This window comes from Desmodus rotundus, unplaced genomic scaffold (genome assembly GCF_022682495.2).
Source record: "Desmodus rotundus isolate HL8 unplaced genomic scaffold, HLdesRot8A.1 manual_scaffold_168, whole genome shotgun sequence".
Taxonomy (NCBI): domain Eukaryota; kingdom Metazoa; phylum Chordata; class Mammalia; order Chiroptera; family Phyllostomidae; genus Desmodus; species Desmodus rotundus.
In genome coordinates, this window is record NW_026527223.1 from 16,254 (window position 1) to 33,600 (window position 17,347).

Sequence of the window (17,347 nt, forward strand, 5' to 3'; positions counted from 1 at the left end):
ACAAATAAATACAAATACACACACACTTAATGGAGCCACAGTGAAAAGGTTCTGCACCTCCTTAGTAATCAGGGAAAAGCAAATTAAAACCACTTAGAAACGTCAGTGCGCATCCACAAGATTGACACATTTATAGAGTCTGACCATTGCAAGGGTCAGCAAGGATGTGGACCCACGGGACTTTCTCTGTGCCAGCAGTGTAAACTGATACAAATGCATTAGAAAATAATTATGCATTATCCAATAAAGGTAATGATATATTTACCCAGACCTTCTAATTCTACCGGCAGTTTGTATCTCACACAAACTTGATGTACAGCAGTAGACATGCATAAGAGTTCATAATAGCTTCGTTTATAATTGTGAACTAAAACTGGAAACAGCCCAAATGTTTTTCACTCCCAGATAGTGATTCAACTCAGCAGGGAAAATACATCACTAACAGAAGTGTAGAGATGGATGAATCTCACAAATACAGGGTAGGCAAAAGTAGGTTTATAGTTGTTCCTATGAAAAATAGTACAATAATTAATAAATAATAATACAAGAATAAACTCAGTGTTTGCATACTCACAACTGTAAACCTACTTTTGCCCCACCCTGTATTGAATGACAAAAGCAAGAATACAAATAGTATGATACCATTCATTTCTATAAAGTTCAAAAAGATAACAAAGTTAAGTATAGCTTATTTAAGGATATAAAGAAAACGTAGGAATGAAAAATCAGGGGAGGTCCCCTTTGTGGACGAAGGTGGAGGACGTGGCCAGAGTGCAGCCGCGGCTCATGGTAGCCTGCTAGCCACCTATCTCCTTCCTGTACTAGGTAGGGTTCACGGGAGCCTTTGCACCTTATCTGGAGGCTGACAGATACTATTCTGTGTTCTTGAACTCTTACGCTAAAATTTTTCCAAAGTTTTTTCATAAATGATAGGACCCCTAATAAGTCGTTGGGGGGACAGAAGGCCAGTTTCTTTGGATTTTGGACCATTAAAAACAATAAATATATACATTTGAGTCCATACGAACTTAAACGGGTAGCAAATCTTTGGCGTTTCATTTCTGAAATTGTAAATTGTAAGTAATTTATAATGTAGGTCAATGATATTTACTATATTGTTTACTATAAAATTTCCAAGTAATACCATGTTTTATTAAAAATTAATTTCAAAATGTAGTTTTCCAAAAATCTGAGGCCTGTGCTTACTTATACATATTTTAAGACTAAATTTGTAGCCAAGTATGTGTCTTCCTTTGAAAGATGAAGATCAGCGCTGGCTGGTGCAGCTCAGTGGATTGAGTGCCGCCCTGTGAACCAAAGGGTCACCACTTCAATTCCCAGTCAGGGCACACACCTGGGTTGTGGGCCAGGTCCTCAGTAGGGGTCATGTGAGAGGCAACTACACATTGATGTTTTTCTCCCTCTCTTTCTCCCTCCCTTTCCCTCTCTAAACATAAATAAAATCTTTTTTAAAGCAAAGAAAGAAAGATAAAGCTCGCTCTTTGATACCATGTAGTAAGTCTCTGCTCCCTTGCTATTTTAAAATTCAATTTGAAAATTGAGGACCAACTCTGGACCCTTTACAGGAAATTGTACAACTTCTTTTTCCCCCTCACCTGAGGACATTTTTCATTGCTTTTAGAGAGAAAGGAAGGGAGAGGCAAACATCTATGTGAGAGATCAGTTGCCTCCCATAGGTACCCAGACGGGGAATCAAACCCGCAACCTAGCTAATGTGCCCTGACCAGGAGTCAGACCCACCACCTTGCAGTGACAGGATGACGCTCCAACCACCTGAGCCACACCGGCCAGGGCAGACCATACAATGTTGACCCCAGAATCCCTTTGGGCCCGTGTTGCCCCTGTTCTTTCAAGAACCTTGTGAAAATATGGAGTCAACTAAAACCTGTATTTTGGATTCCTGGGCTCAAATTTGGGCGAAGTCCCCTAAATTAAATTGTTACAGAAGGCTACATATTGAAGAAACAAACACTAAAGGCCCACTTCTGTGGGCACTGCTGAACACTGGAGTTATGGGATGGACCAGAAGGAGAAATGCAAATGAGAAAGTCAAAAGTTTTCTAGCTCTAAACTGAAGCTGAGGTAAGCAAACCACACAAATGGCTTTCAGTTTCTGACAAATCAAAGTGACTGTAGTCCAAAATTATACCGACACATACAGAGAAAATAATTCCAGGTATTACTTGAAAAAGAAAATACAGTAAAATGTTTCTTTAAAAGAAGTACTTTAAGAATGATTAGTAATTGTGTATGACCTTTAGGCAAAACCCTGGGTGCAGTTACCGTGTCTGTAAGCTAAGGCGCCAGACTGGGCAAGTTCCAAGCTCTGTTGCAGCTCTAACATTTTGTGAAAGAGAAATAAGTTCAGTTTATTCCCTGAAGATTTGCGGGGATGATCTTTAGTATACCAGACTCTGTTTTAGTTCCTATTAATTCTTTGGTGATTCCTTTAATGAAAGCTCAGCAGCACTCAGTCACCTTCCAAGAAGTCTGTTGTTTCACCACACAAGAACTGAGTTCCAGACAACCCCCCCAAACTGTCTCACTGGTCCTGTTAGAGAACAGTAAGGGTAGAATAAAGAAGTTGAGTAATTCTTCCAGCTCCTTTGTGCTTTCAATTCTAAAGCCATTCTGTCAAACATAAAAGTAACTCTATTTTTCATTCAAAATTTGACATGCATTTCCAGCATTGTTCCTTTGGACCTAAAGTGGAAAGAATTGAAATGATCTTTTGGGGTTCTGATTCACTGTTGCTATCGATCCATGCATGGCTCTCTATTTATTTTTATTCCTATCTTATATTCTTGCATAATAAACACTTGCAGACCACCTAACACAAAAGCATGGATCTTGACATTAAACCACATGTGACAATGCAATTTCATAACCTTTGTGATCTTAAATGTAGTTTTATGTTAGCATTTTTTAAGGACCACCTGTTTGATTTTTTTAATAAAAATATATGTAGTCACAACTCTGGTAATGGAACATGTTCTCCAAAAATTCCATATAAGTAAATTGTATGTAAATTGAGCATATCCTCTTAGGGAAGATGTGCTTTAGAGTCAGACATTCAAACTAAGTAGCTACACGGCCTCAGAGAAATTAATTTCAGTCATGAGCCACTTAATGATGGGGAGGCATTCTGAGAAATGAGTCGTTAGGCGAGTTCGTTGTCACGTGAACATTGTGGGAGCTCTTACACAAACCTGCATGGCGTAGCTTGCTACCCGCCTGGGCCCTCCGGGGTAGTCTGTTGCTCCTGAGCATTCTTAGCAGCATTGTATGTAACCGCCCAAAGCCTGCACAGCACGTGACTGTACAGAACAAAACGAGAGTAGATTAGGCACTAGAGCACACGATACAGTCCAGAGGTGCAGCGAACACGAGGTGTGTGCGGCCCCTGTGGGTGTGACTCAGCGTACTGTTCACAGCACACCTGTGTCATGAGCAGGAAGAATCCACTCTGAAACAACGACGAAAATGTAGCAAATCCATAAGCCAGGAGCAGAGATGTTTACCATCAGTGTCCAGTACGCTGTCCTGCATGTAATTGCGTATGCAGGAGGTTTGTTCACACCAGCCTCACCGCAAACACGGGCGTCCTGGGGGTTGTAGGACGTCAGGACAGCTCCACGGTCACAAGGCGATGGGAAGTTTCCAACTCCATTATAATCTTATGGGATTATAAGTGCTCCCGCCGTTACCTGTGTGATCCATTGTCGGCATTGTTAAACAGCGCATGACTGTCCTGCCAAGGGTTTTCCTCTGTTAATGCCCTGCTTGTCTGTTTTAAGGGTTTCAACTTCTGTGCCTGGATGATCGGCTTCCCCACTAGATGGCACTAGGTAGTTGGTAAAAGCCAGGCTCACTCGTGCTCCCCTGCCTGTCTTGCCATGAGAGGAAAAATATTCGAAAGAGCTTGTAAAGACTGTGAAAAGTGTTACAGAATTGACTTTAGGTTAGGTCAGCAAGGATTTCTGTGCTGTGAAAAGACCACATACATAGAAACAACAATTAAATAATTAAACATGAGAGCAGCTTGATGGTCAGATCAAGAGACCTCTTTCAGCTTTATGAGGAGTTCGCATTTTGTTCCAAGTGCAGTGGGAAGGCAGAAGAGTGTAAGGATGTTGTTTGTGTCTTTAAGAGATCGTTCTGATACCTCTCTATTTTTCAAAGACACTGTTTAAAAGATTGAAAAGAGAAGCCAAAAAGTTGAAAATAATACTTATAACACATAAACAAGCACATAATTCACTTAGAACATATAAAAAATTCCTATACTCAAAAAGAAAAAGAACGCAATAGAAAAATTGATGAAACACTTGAACAGTCACTTACAAAAGGAATTCCAGATGGCCAAGAAACAGAGAGGTGCTCAACTTCATGAGCAGTGAGGGAAAAGCAAGGTAAAACCACAGTAAGAAACATCCCACACCACTCAGTTGGCAGGAATGTGTAACACCACCAAGGACTAACAAGGATGTCGAAAGCAACAAGAGCTCGCGCACCGATGGGGGAGACGGAACGTACACAGGCACTTGGGGCGTGTACAGGGAAGTGGACGGTAATGCCCTGGGACCTGAGGCCTTAATTCTAAGTAAATATCCTAGAGAAAATGTGTACGCCATGTAACACTGTTTTCTAGAAGAGCATTCTTAGCAGCATTGTATTTAACTGCCCAAAACTAGAAACCACATAGATGTTCCTCGCCTGGGGAACGGGCAACCCTAGGCAGGTGTCTTCACTTAACGGAATGCCACAAAGCAACAAAAATGAAGTGCCACATGTACGAAAAAGGGTGTCTCAAAAACAACATAGACCATAGAAAGTAAGATGCAAAAGAATGCATATAGGTATGATTTCATTTAGATAAAGTTCAATAACAGGCAAAACTAAATTACATTGTTTAGGGACAAAGGCTTGTACTAAACTATGGGGGCAAATGAGAAGTTACATTACCATGGTGGTGACCTGTGGTGTCAATTACAACTCAATATTAAAAAAAAGAATGGTGGCGACCTCCCGTGGGAGAGATGAGGTTGTTGGGGTGAGTGGGGTGTGCATGGGCAGGAATGGAGGTGGGGAACACTGTCGCAAGAGTAGAGGCTGGAACCAGGTCCCAGAGGGTTGGGGCAGGGGGTAATGGACAGATCTGGGAGGCAAGACCAGCGGGACTTGCTAACGGATTGTTTCCTGTTGTTCTTTGTGACAGTTCACAAGCCAGAAAAAGTTTCGTGGACAGAAGCCGCGGGAACCGTTCGGGACGGAGTGCGAGCCTACACAGCTCTGCATTATCTTTCTCCTCTCTCTGCAGGAAAGGCGGTGCTGATAATGGACGGAGCAAGTGTAGGTGCTGATAGTTTTGTTCAGAAATAGACCAAAGTGCAGTAAATTTGGGGAACAGGTGTCCATTTACTAATATAAGTTTTTGCCAGTAGCTTATTCCAATTTTTTTTTTTACCAAACTTCTCTTTTGTTGAAACAAGCAGCATTTATCAATGGGAGAGTAAAGGTAGACTCAGTGTGTTAGTCTCTTCTCGCTTTGAGCCTGGCAGTGCCTTAGAAAAGCACTGTCGCCGTGCCCGCTGCACAAAGCCTGCGACAGCTCCTGAAGGCTTTGAAGCCATCCCCCAAAACTCCCACCAATTTCATGTCATATCCCTCCCACTGATGTAAATGTGGTGTGGCATTTGTAGGTGGACTGCACAACATCACAGATGTGCTCATTTAAACATTTTGCATGTATTATCAAAAGAAATTGACACTAAGGGCAAATAGATAGAAATATAACCTAAAAATGTTAAAGAACCTGGAGTGAAGTTATGGTTTTATTTTCTATGTGGCTGTTGATGAAAATGCTCTCCTTGACAAAAGGCAGCACTGCCTTGAGCAGTGGCTTCAGCCTGATGTGCAACTCCAGGCTGGCCGGGCGTCCCTGAGCTCAGCCCCCGGGCCTCTGAAGAAAGCACAGAGCTTTCCCAGTGCCTTGACTGACCAGGTGTGGTGGCTGGATGCGCACACGCACCGCACAGTGAGCTCAGGTCGTGGTGGCGACAAGGCCCTGTCAGACCCGTTGTTCTCGCTCCAGGGCCGTGCTTCTGAGCACAGCCCTGCATCGTTGCAGTTACGTGCTCGGTCAGGCTGGGTGAGAGCGAGTGGCACCCCTTCAGAGGAAAAGTCAATCAAGTGTTTCATCCTATTAAACTTCGCCATGTTGTTTTCCTTCTTCTATCAGATAACACTTAAAAATACAGTGAAGCACCACTGAAGTATCACACTTCACTAAACAACCTGTGTAATAAGGTAGATGTGGCCTCTGCCCTCTGTGTATAACCCTGCTGTGTTTTCTCCACACAGATGCTCGGTACGATCGCAATTCAGTTAGCGCTCCACCGTGGAGCCAAAGTGATCTCGACAGCAAGCAGCCTGGAAGACAAGCAGCACCTTGAGAGACTCCGGCCTCCCATAGGTGGGCAGTGGTGCTCCACACAGACTCGAAAAGAACATTTTGAAGGTGTAGCACCTTAAGAATTGTGCTTATAAAACAAAGCACAAAATCCCAAATGAAAGTCACTTCCAAAATGCACTTAGTATCTGTGCTAAGTCTAAGTTTACTTAAATGATAGTTTTAATTACAAATTTTGTTTTTTAAACCTGCATATTTCAATGTTTTTTCTTTGCCCCATTGTTATCAACTTAGCCAAGTTTGAATCAGGTGCACTTTGAAACAATTTGGAAAAACCTGGTGCTGCTTTGGTTTTCATCGGTGTATTGATACATGTTTGCCTCACTGTACATCTGTCTCACCCCGTGATCTACCTGTAAAGTTGCCTGGTCCCTGCGATGCGGTAGGAAGGGAACTGAGGCCCCTCCACAGAAACCCAGCTCAGATCCCCTCTCTGCTGCATGGGTCGTGGCGGAGGCCCAGGACCCGTTGAGAAGACTGACTGTATCTGGACAGCAACAACTGGAGAAAAAATAGGTTGAAAAGGAAAGGAGAAAACTAGGAGCAGAATGGAATAGAGTGGAGTTACAGAATTAACATCCGATGAGAAGAGGGGGAGCGGGCAGCAACTAAGCAATGTTTGTGGGGCGTTAATATGGACGGTATCACTGTGAGTCCTTAACAACGCTGCAAGTAACGGGAAGCAGCCTCTCGGAGAACACAACCAGTTTGCCCGAGGATGTGCATATAGAAAAGGGCTAGTGCTGGGTTTGAACCTGGGCCCATCTAGCATTACAGGTCAGGTTGTGTCCATTGTTATGTTATGCTTCTGGCAGAGATAACCAAGAAATGGAAGGAAGGTTAAGGCAGGGGCTGGAGAAGGAGGAAAACAGGAAAATAAGAAAAAAGAAGAGTAAAAATAGGGAAAAAACATGAATGGCAATATTAAACATAACTTTATTTGCCAGTTCCAATTCTGAGAGTTTTAATTCTCTCATTGGCTTGTTCTATTAATATAATACTTTAACCAATTAACATTAGTTTAATTTCCATTCACTGTACTAAAAACAATCTAAAAAATGCTTTTTTTCCTTACCTTCTTTGTTTTGGGGAGCAGCTAGGGGAGGTGCGGGGGATTTCTGTGACTGAGAAAGGATAAACAGCCTCAAAAAGAGAAATACCACATCTCACAAATATATTTTCGTAGTTTTTAGCTCTAAACTCTATTAAATCTGAACATACTTTAAAAATTACTCAATCTTTCAGTCCATGTCTTAATCTATATGCTGCCTCTGTGGTTTATAGATTCTCAGTTCCGGCAATGTAGTCTTAGCTGCAGAGAGCAGTCTTCTGTGTAAACAGACTAGCCTTGGAACACGTTATCCACAAAATGCTTGTATTTTCTTTTATTGAGTATATTTTCAATACCGGTTCCTTCATTTAAATTGATCCTTACCAACATGGGGTTAGACGAAAAAAAGTACAACTTGGATTCAGTAATTGTTTGAACCACTTAACTCATTTTAGAAAACAGGTAATTGTTTTTCCATTTCCTCTGATTTGTCTGTGTTGACCACGTAGAGAGCAGCACGGTTGTCTGACTCCCTGTCCTTCACAGCCCGAGTGGTCGATGTGTCTCACGGGAACGCCCGTGTGGCTGAGAGCTGCTTAGAAGAAACAGGGGGCCTGGGAGTAGACATTGTCCTAGATGCTGGAGGTAGGTACTTGACCAAATCAGTAGTTTGTGTGATGTTGGTGTGATGACTGAATCTTAGAAAAAAATGTGAATCATAGATATATGTGTGTGTGTCTGGGGGTGTATATATGTATGTATATACATTGGAGTAGACAAAAGTATGTTTATAGAAAAAAATAACATAAATAATACTGTAATTAATTTTAAAAAATAATACAAAAATAAACTACTGTAAACCTACTTTTGCCCACCCCTGCATATATCCTGGAAATAATTTTTAACAAATTGATGTTATTCATGTTTAGTTTAGGGTTTTTTTTTAACTTTTATATTTAAGTTGACACTTCTTCATTTTATTCTCTTTGTAAACTCTGGAAGGGAAAACATGCTTGCCTTTTGAAATACAGGCATTAGAATTTAAGGGTCCCTACAAGAGTCTACAAACATGCTCCCTTCCACGGCTCCCACATGATACACAGTAGTTCAAGTCTCAGCCCCATTCCTCCTCAGTCAGTTCTGCTATATATGGCCATCTACTGGATGGGCCACTTCCGCAGTCTCTATTGGAAAATGCACAGATTTCTGTTCAGTCTGCCCCTCCCTCGAGCCTTGGGAGTCTTAACAGACACCTGTGTAACACCTGAGTTGTACACACTTAGGGAGCGCCATCTCACCTCAGGGTAGGTGTCCCAGGCCTGCAGAGGCCCTCTGTCTGCACTTCCTTAGGGCTCGCCCTCTACACCGGAGGTCACAGGTGGCTTGCAGCTACATGTGCCCACCACATGGGTTTCTTTTTAAACAGTGTCTCAGGATCTGAAATCAACCCAGGGACATGTACCTCATTACCTTTTCAATGGGACATTTCTTTTTTTTTTTTTTTTTTTTTTTTTTTTTTTTTTTAATATATTTATTGATTATGCTATTACAGTTGTCCCATTCCCCCCCCCACTCCACTCCATCCTGCCCACCCCCCTCCCTCCCACGTTCCCCCCCCATAGTTCATGTCCATGGGTCATACTTATAAGTTCTTTGGCTTCTACATTTCCTACACTATTTTTACCCTCCCCCTGTCTATTTTCCACCTATCATCTATGCTATTTATTCTCTGTACCTTTACCCCCCTCTCCCCCTCCCACTCCCTTATTGACAACCTCATGTTCTAGTTGTTTGCCTAGTTTGCTCTCGTTTTTGTTTTATGTGTGGTCGTTAATAACTGTGAGTTTGGTGTCATTTTTACTGTTCCTATTTTTGATCTTCTTTTTCTTAGGTAACTCCCTTTAACATTTCATATAATAAGGGCTTGGTGATGATGAGCCTCTTCAACTTGACCGTATCTGAGAAGCACTTTATCCTCCCTTCCATTCTAAATGATAGCTTTGCTGGATACAGTATTCTTGGATGTAGGTCCTTGCGTTTAATCTTGGGTAATGTAATTATGGTGTGCCTTGTTGTGTTCCTCCTTGGGTCCAGCTTCTTTGGGACTCTCTGAGCTTCCTGGACTTCCCGGAAGTCTATTTCTTTTGCCAGACTGGGGAAGTTCTCCATTATTTGTTCAAATAAGTTTTCAATTTTTTGTTCTTCCTCTTCTCCTTCTGGCACCCCTGTAATTCGGATGTTGGAACGTTTCAAGGTGTCCTGGAGGTTCCTAAGCCTCTCCTCATTTTTCCAAGTTCTTGTTTCTTCATTCTTTTCTGGTTGGATGTTTGTTTCTTCCTTCTGGTCCATACCATTGATTTGAGTCCCAGTTTCCTTCTCATCACTATTGGTTCCCTGTACATTTTCCTTTGTTTCTCTTAGCATAGGCTTCATTTTTTCATCTGTTTTTCGAATAGATTCAACCAAGTCTGTGAGCATATTGATAACCAGTGCTTTGAACTGTGCATCCGATAGGTTGGCTATCTCTTCGTCGCTTAGTTGTATTTTTTCTGGAGCTTTGAAGTGTTCTGTCATTTGGGCCATTTTTTTTGTTTGTTTGTCTTGGCGCGTCTGTTACTTTAAGGGGCGGAGCCTTAGGTGTTCACTGGGGCGGGGTAATGCTGGTCGCTGCGCTGTGACGCTGTACGTGGGGGCGGGGCCGAGAGGGAGCAATGGCGTCCGCTTCACTCTCCTCCGGATTTCAGTCTTTCACTCCGCTACCCACAATCAAACTGGGCCCCTCTGGTGCTGGTTCCCGAGTAAGTGGGCCTGTGCACACTCTAGGCCCCTGTGGGTCTCTCCAACAACCTCTCCTGTGAGGCTGGGAGTCTCTCCTGCCGCCCCAACCCCCAGGGGCGCTTTCAATCAGAGGTTTGAGGCTTTATTTCCCTGAGCTGGAGCCCTGGGTTGCGCAGTGGTCTGCTTCTCTGCCCGCCGTTCGTCCGGTTTATCTGTGGGCGAATGTGGTGCCGCAAGGTGCTACCTGCCACTCTGCCTGCCCCACTCTCCGCCACTCTGAGTCCGGCCCTCTGGGTTTATCTGTGCAAATGTGGGACTGCAGGTTCTGCTAGTGCTCGGACTGCCTGCGCCATTTGTCCCACACTCCGCCAGTCTCAGTCCCGCCACAGCCACGCGAGTCCTCTCTACCCCAGTGCCGTCTCCGCCCCTCCTACCGGTCTGGATGAATGATTATTTTCTGTTTCCTTGGTGTTGGTCCCCCTTGCTGTTCGATTCTCTGTCAGTTCTGGTTGTGCGAGGAGGCGCAGTGTGTCTACCTACGCCGCCATCTTGGTTCTCGGGACATTTCAATAATTATGTCAAAGTATGACTCTCTCAAGTCTATGAGTTCCTTAATCAGAAGTCAGCTTTTCCCAAAGTATTAAGCAACTGATGTTAAGGTTAAAACTATCAGACTTAATTTTATGTTGTATTACCTTGACTGACTGTCAAATGAAAACAGACTTTTTCTCTTTAGTTATTTCACTTAAAACTAAATCTGGAATATATTTTATGACCAGTTTTAATGCCATAAGTGTATCTTAAGGTGTCTGAATACATTGGGTTGACTTTTTCTAAGGATAATGCTCCCTCATCCCTCCATTAAAAAGTAGAGCCCTGGCTCAGTTGGTTGGAGCATCATGCTATACACCGAAAGGTTGTGGGTTCAGTTCCCAGTCAGGGCACAAGCCTGGGTTGCAGGTTTGGTCCCCAGTCAGGGCGCGTACAGAAGGCAACCAGTCGGTATGTCTTTCTCACATCCATGTTTCTCTCTCTCCCCGCCCCCCACACTCCCTCATCTCTAAAGTCAATAAATATGTCCTCAAGTGAGAATTTAAAAAAGTAAAGAGAACTTGTTTGAAGAAGAAATTTTCATCAGATGACTAAAATATCTATCTCTGCTCTCTCCATTTTAAAACTATCCCCTTGTAAGTGAGATTATATAGTGAAGATGATGAGCCAGCCGGGAAATCACAACTACTGCCACATAAACATGATATCCTCACACTGCTTGGTGTCGGAGGCCACTGGGTAACAACCGAAGAAAACCTGCAGGTATCGACAGAAACGGCAAAGCATCACTGTACCACCAAAAGGATGCAATTAACGAGGAATAATGCCTAAGTCTTTTGAGGGAAGATGTGGCTAAATTAGTGTAAATTCTGAACTCTACCCTATTTTTAAAGAAATGTAGCTTTTTTTTTTTAACTTTTGCTGCATGTTGGCCAAAATGTTGAAAGAGTGCATAGTAGAGGGGTTCATTTAACTTTTATTTGGTGGTTTGGATGTAGTGACTTCTGAATTTAATAGTATTTCAAATAGGATTTTTGTCTTAGTAACAAATATTGACATGCACTTAGCAAAATATTTCTATATAAAATCATCACAATTTCTTAATTATTCAAATTGGAATATACTATATATGTGTCTATACATACCGTCTCCCAAAATTACATTTCCTAACAATTGAAATTAAATGTTTTTATTGTGGTTGATGTGCCAACACCATAATTCTTACATACCAGTCTTCACGATTTTCCAACATCCTCATGAAAATGACCAGTGAGTAGCTGCCAGGAATCGCTCGCTCTCTGATGCGCGCACAAGTGCGCACACACTACTCCTCCAGCATCAGGATTCTGGTGTGGCGTTGCATCTGACCTTGCAAGTTCATCATTTGGACAATGAAATGCAAAAGAAACCATGGTTTCTGTATTGGTATTAATGTTTGTGTGATGATTGTTTATGGCTTGGGCATCATTTGGTTAGTATAGAAGTCTTTCTGGCTCAGAATACTAGCCGTCTTTCTCTGTCAAACTCAGCCTTGACCAGTCTTTGTGCTTCTGTCCAAGTTGGACCCTCCCGACTGCCATTGCCTTTTCCTCAAGGGAGCAACGGTGGCTTTCCTGAACGAGGACGTGTGGAACCTGTCAAATGTACAACAAGGAAAATACCTTTATATCCTTTTTTTCTACTGACTTGAGTGTCTGGCTTGAAATTTACCTGGACTCTTTATCAATAAATTCTTTTTTTTAAAGATTTTATTTATTTATTTATTTTTAGAGGGGATAGGAAGGGAGAAAGAGAGAGAGAGAAACATCAATGTGTGGTTCCCTCTTATACGTCCCCTACTGGGGACCTGACCTGCAACCCAGGCATGTGTCCTGACTGGGAATCAAACTGGCAACCCTTTGGTTCGCAGGCCTGAATAAATTCTTTAATATAATAATAAATAATAGTAGCTAACTGTCACTGATCATGCCAAACAATGCTCCAAGTGCTTTGTAGGTAGTAATTTATTCCAACATTAAAACCACCCTGTGAGGTGTAGGCATAGCTATTACCACCCCAGTTTCGCAGGTGGAGGAACTGACGCACAGAAAGGCACACAAAGGCCCCGGGACACAGGAGCAAGTGGCAGGACAGGAATCTCACCCAGGCAGTCTCGCTCGATTCTGGACGGGAGATAAACCCTAAGTTACATGGAACATCTTGTTCCATTTTTGACCTGGCATTACAGAAACTCTACGTTACCTCGAGCAGCCGCATCCTCACTCCTGTGACGGTGCCATTATGCAAAACCTTCCTGAATATGCATCCCAGTTAAGGAGATTGTAGGGTGCTTTTAAGATTATCAGTGCAACAAATTCTTCATCAGATGAAGATGAGTTTGATTTTTTTATTTATTTTGTTTAAGATTTTATTCATTTATTTAGAGAGAGGGGAAAGGAAGGAGAAAGAGAGGCAGAGAAACGTGCAAGATTGATAGGTTGCCTCTCACGCACACCCCCTACTAGAGACCCGGCCCTCAACCTAAGCATATGCCCTGACCAGGAATCAAACCTGCAACCTTCCAGTTGACAGGCCGGCACTCAATCCACGGAGCCACACCAGCTAAGGCAAGTTTGATTTTTTTAATTGGAGGTTATTCAGAGACAAATCTGGTGAAGGCAGCTAAAGCATTCTAGTTTCAGTAAAAGTAATAAAAGTTTTCTTGAGAATATGAAAGCAGTTCTAAAAGAAAGGTCCAAACCTCTTTAGTGCAAGATCAATTTACAAATAATCCTTTTATTTCTAAGAAGATGGTCCTAAGGGCAGCTGCACTTCGTAAAATTATTAACAAATTGGCCCTGGCTGGTGTGGCTCAATGGATTGAGTGCTGGCCTGTGAACCACAGGGTTGCCGGTTCTATTTCCAGTCAGGGCACATGCCTGAGTTGCGGGCCAGGTCCCCAGTAGGGGGCACATGAGAGGCAACAATACACTGATGTTTTTCTCCCTTTCTCTCTCCCTTCCCTTCTCTCTAAAAGTAAGTAAATAAAATCTTTTTTAAAAATTGGATTAAAAAAATAAGTACTCGTAACTTAATACAGCGTACTTGTGCCTGAAGAAAGAGCCGTGCACCTGCCTCCACTGAGCCCTGTGCTTTCCTTTGGTTAAGTGATGTGTGCAAAGGGCAGCTCCCCCAGGAGCAACAGAGGACGCAGAGCCTTCAGTTAGGGTTTCCTTAGTGCACTGGCCATCTTGGCTTTCAAAGAAGGTGATTCAAAACCCGAAAATCCCCTAAATGTAGCGAGGGTATGAGATTGAAGTATTTCTGATTAAATATTTTCTTATTAAATTTAGAAAATAAGCTTAATTTTTAACTTTCTGGAAGTTACTGTCTGAATTTCAATTTAAAGCAAAAAGGCCCAATAACATTATAATCAAGAATACCATGATGTATTAAGAGAACACCATTTATTAAAAGTAATAGCATGTTGCCCTGACTGGGTGGCTCAGTTGGTTGGAGCGTCATCCCATACACTAAAAGGTGGTAGGTTCGATGGCTGGTCAGGGCACATGCCTGGGTTGTGGGTTTGATCCCCACAGTCGATGTTCTCTCCCCCACACCGCTTCCTCTCTCACTAGGATTAAGGAGTGTCTGCTCGAGTGAGGGTTAAAGGAAGAAAAGCCATAGATTGTTTTCAACCTTACATGTCGGAAAACAGGCTGGCTGCTGTGCCTGTGTTACTTAATTCCCTGAACTGCCTTTCCTTCCCCACCAAAGCTGATTCTAACATATTTAACAAACCCTTGGGCCATGTTGAAACATGACATGTTGAAATGAAATGAGGTTAAGTTTGCAAAAATCAGAAATATACACGACACATACACTGTGTCACACATACTGTTGGTAATTTCATTAACAGAAGTAGAAAGAAAATTTATAGTATGAATAAGTGAATCAATATTCTTTAGGTCCTTTTAAAAACATTTAAAAAAGGTCTTATGTTCCTATTTTCTAGTTTACATTTTCTGCAGCCCTGACTCAGACTTCAGTCCTCACTGGCGCAAGCCCCCTGCCTGCGTTCCCACTGGGCCGCTTGCTGCCCTGTGTGACCCGAGAGCGCTCCTTCCACGTGTGTGGTTCTGCTCTGTAAATAGTTATCCAGTACTAGCAGTTACCTGGCCTCTCAATTCTAATATTAGAATTTCCATTAAATGACTAGGTTTTTAAAATTTTTATGGTATTCTAACTCCTGGTGACATATATCACAGGCACAATTTATTAACTTTCCTGCACACGAATTTTGAGTCTGTAGCCATTTAGTAAGTACACCTGCACCAGAGTAAGAAATGTAAGTGCTAAAATTGTGTAACTAAAAGTGGTACGAGTAATGCTGAGGTGAGGCGGGCCCGTCCCACTGCTATCCCTCTGGGAGAGCGCACAGCACAGGCCGTGGCCTTGCCCTTGCACCCCCTGTTCTCGGGAGTTCTGCCTCCGCTGTGTTGTCACTGCCGCTGGCACAGCTGTTCCCCATCTCCCTTCTTCAGAGAGAAAGTTGACAGCTTAGAGTTTCTGTAACTTACATTTTGAATTTTTGAGAGTGCTAAACTTAACGAAAAAAAAGTAACCTGCCTAGCATCTCCTGCTGTTTGAATGGTTTTGATTTAATCCTACTTTACATCACTACCTTAACGATCCTTCCAGCTACGTATCTTAAAAGATGTGATGGAGAAGTTATCAGCTGGTGTTTTTAGGTACGCTGAGTTACCCAACCACCGTTTTTATTTTTCTATACTCAAGGAGATAGGCTGGCCTTTCTATTTCCGTTTCAGCTTTCACAGCACACCTACTGCCTCCATATTTTATTTTATTGTTTTGTTTAAACAGCTGCTCCTGGGTATTCTCACTGTGTACGCTGCGATACACCGGGAAGTGTTCTCCAGGGCGGAAGAGGCAGCTGCGCTTGCCTCTGTCCGTCCGCACCGCCCCTCCTTGCCCGGCCGGCCACCGCAGGCCGCCCACGGCTGGAGAAGGGGAGACGGGCCGTGCTGCGATCTGTTCATCAAAAAAGAGGGAGTGGGTCAAGCAGGAGATTTTCCCCCTCAAAAATTTAACCATTTTTAACGGCAGGCATACTAATGGACAAGTTTGTACTGTTTAAAGTAAAACGATTAGCCCAGGCTTGTGTAGCTCAGTGGACTGCGTGCCAGCCTGCGAACCAAAGGGATCTGGTTCGATTCCCAATCAGGGTACAGGCCTGGGTTGCAGGCCAGGTTCCCAATAGTGGGCGCATGAGAGGCAACCACACACTGATGTTTCTCTCCCTCCCTCCCCCTCTCTAAAAACAAATAAAAAAAATTTTTTTTAAAAGATTGACATATACCTACCATTCTCTGTGCTCTACTCATCAGATAATTTCATTCTCCCTCAGGCCGCGTTTGGAGGAACCCATTCCACTACATGAGGCGAAAGTTTCCATGGAAGTTGTTCAGAAAAATCAAGGAAGAAAAAAGCAAGTTGTTCGATTTTAATTTTGTTCTTTCCCAGACCTCAGTTGGATGAGCCCATTCCAGTATTTGAAGCCAGTTTCCTTGGAAATTGTTCAGAAAAGTCAAGGAAGACAAATGCAAGAGTTCTATTTTTAGGCATGTATTCCTGCTGGCTGAGACAAGATGCTGTTATTTCAAATATTTCAAAAGCATTTGAAAATTCCTGGACAGACGACAAGACCTGTCTACAAGTATCACCTAGAGCACAGGCGGCACACACGGGGCCTCCCCCGCCGTTCTAGGCGGCGCGCCAGCGCTCGCCCAGCTGTTCCGGCAGTGACATTACACGGCCCTGAAGTTGCATCCGGCCCTTCGAAGGCCACCGCGAGGCCACCGGGCCCCGGGGAAAATGAGCTTGACACCCCTGATCTAAAAGGAATATGTGGACGCGTTTTCACTCCTGTTTTTATATATCTGCCTCCGTTACAAAATTCTCTCCGTGAAGAAAACTTTCAGCAAACGCCGCGCTTCCCTATTGATAAAGCTGTTAGTCTTTGGTATGTCAAAATAACCTGTGTCAGCTCTGTTCTCAACACCTTCCTTCCTCAGCAAACGGGTGCTGTCGCCACGTAATCGTACATCTGCAAATCTCAAAGGGTCTAGCCCACAGACACGTGAAATGTTTTTCAGGTATTCCTTCACTGAGGGTTTCCTCAGGAGCCAACAGGAGCGTGGCGGCGGCCCGGCGCCCCGCGCGGGGGGCTGCGGCGCGTGTTCCGGTGGCGTCTGTCGGGGGGTGGGCCCTCGCTAGTTCCGGTCCCCTCTGCCCTCTGACGTTTCCATTTCATCCAGGCGCGTGCACAGCCCGCCGCACCCCTACAGAGGAGTGCAGACCGGTACCCTGGTTCGCGGCGCCCTAGCTACTTAGCACCCGGAGAGCCAGGTCCCCTCAGCAGCGCCGGGGCTCGTGCGCGCATGCGCAGGCGGGGGGGGGGGAGCCCGGCAGAC

At 43.6% G+C, this 17,347-nt stretch overlaps 1 protein-coding gene and 1 long non-coding RNA gene across 5 annotated transcripts in view; one reads left to right on the forward strand and one right to left on the reverse strand.

Annotated features, from left to right (window-relative positions):
* The window catches only part of CRYZL1 (crystallin zeta like 1), a 32,711-nt gene extending 15,801 nt beyond the window's left edge, over positions 1–16,910 (forward strand). For 3 of the 4 annotated variants that reach the window (XM_045195431.2, XM_024561376.3, XM_024561381.2), the window contains 7 exons: positions 5,240–5,373; positions 6,385–6,496; positions 8,091–8,189; positions 11,515–11,636; positions 12,434–12,539; positions 15,559–15,604; positions 16,282–16,910. In XM_045195431.2, the coding sequence (XP_045051366.1) occupies positions 5,240–5,373; positions 6,385–6,496; positions 8,091–8,189; positions 11,515–11,636; positions 12,434–12,539; positions 15,559–15,604; positions 16,282–16,381 (719 nt within the window). In that variant the 3' untranslated portion in view covers positions 16,382–16,910. Of the gene's footprint in view, positions 1–5,239; positions 5,374–6,384; positions 6,497–8,090; positions 8,190–11,514; positions 11,637–12,433; positions 12,540–15,554; positions 15,605–16,281 lie in introns of all 4 variants that reach the window. The other variant, XM_045195436.2, reaches the window with a different exon arrangement.
* LOC128780063 (uncharacterized) lies at positions 8,598–16,376 on the reverse strand. The gene is made up of 3 exons (XR_008426044.1): positions 16,238–16,376; positions 12,104–12,508; positions 8,598–8,981 (listed from the first exon to the last, which is right to left on the reverse strand). It is a non-coding gene; the product is annotated as an uncharacterized lncRNA (long non-coding RNA).
* Positions 16,911–17,347: the final 437 nt, after the last annotated feature.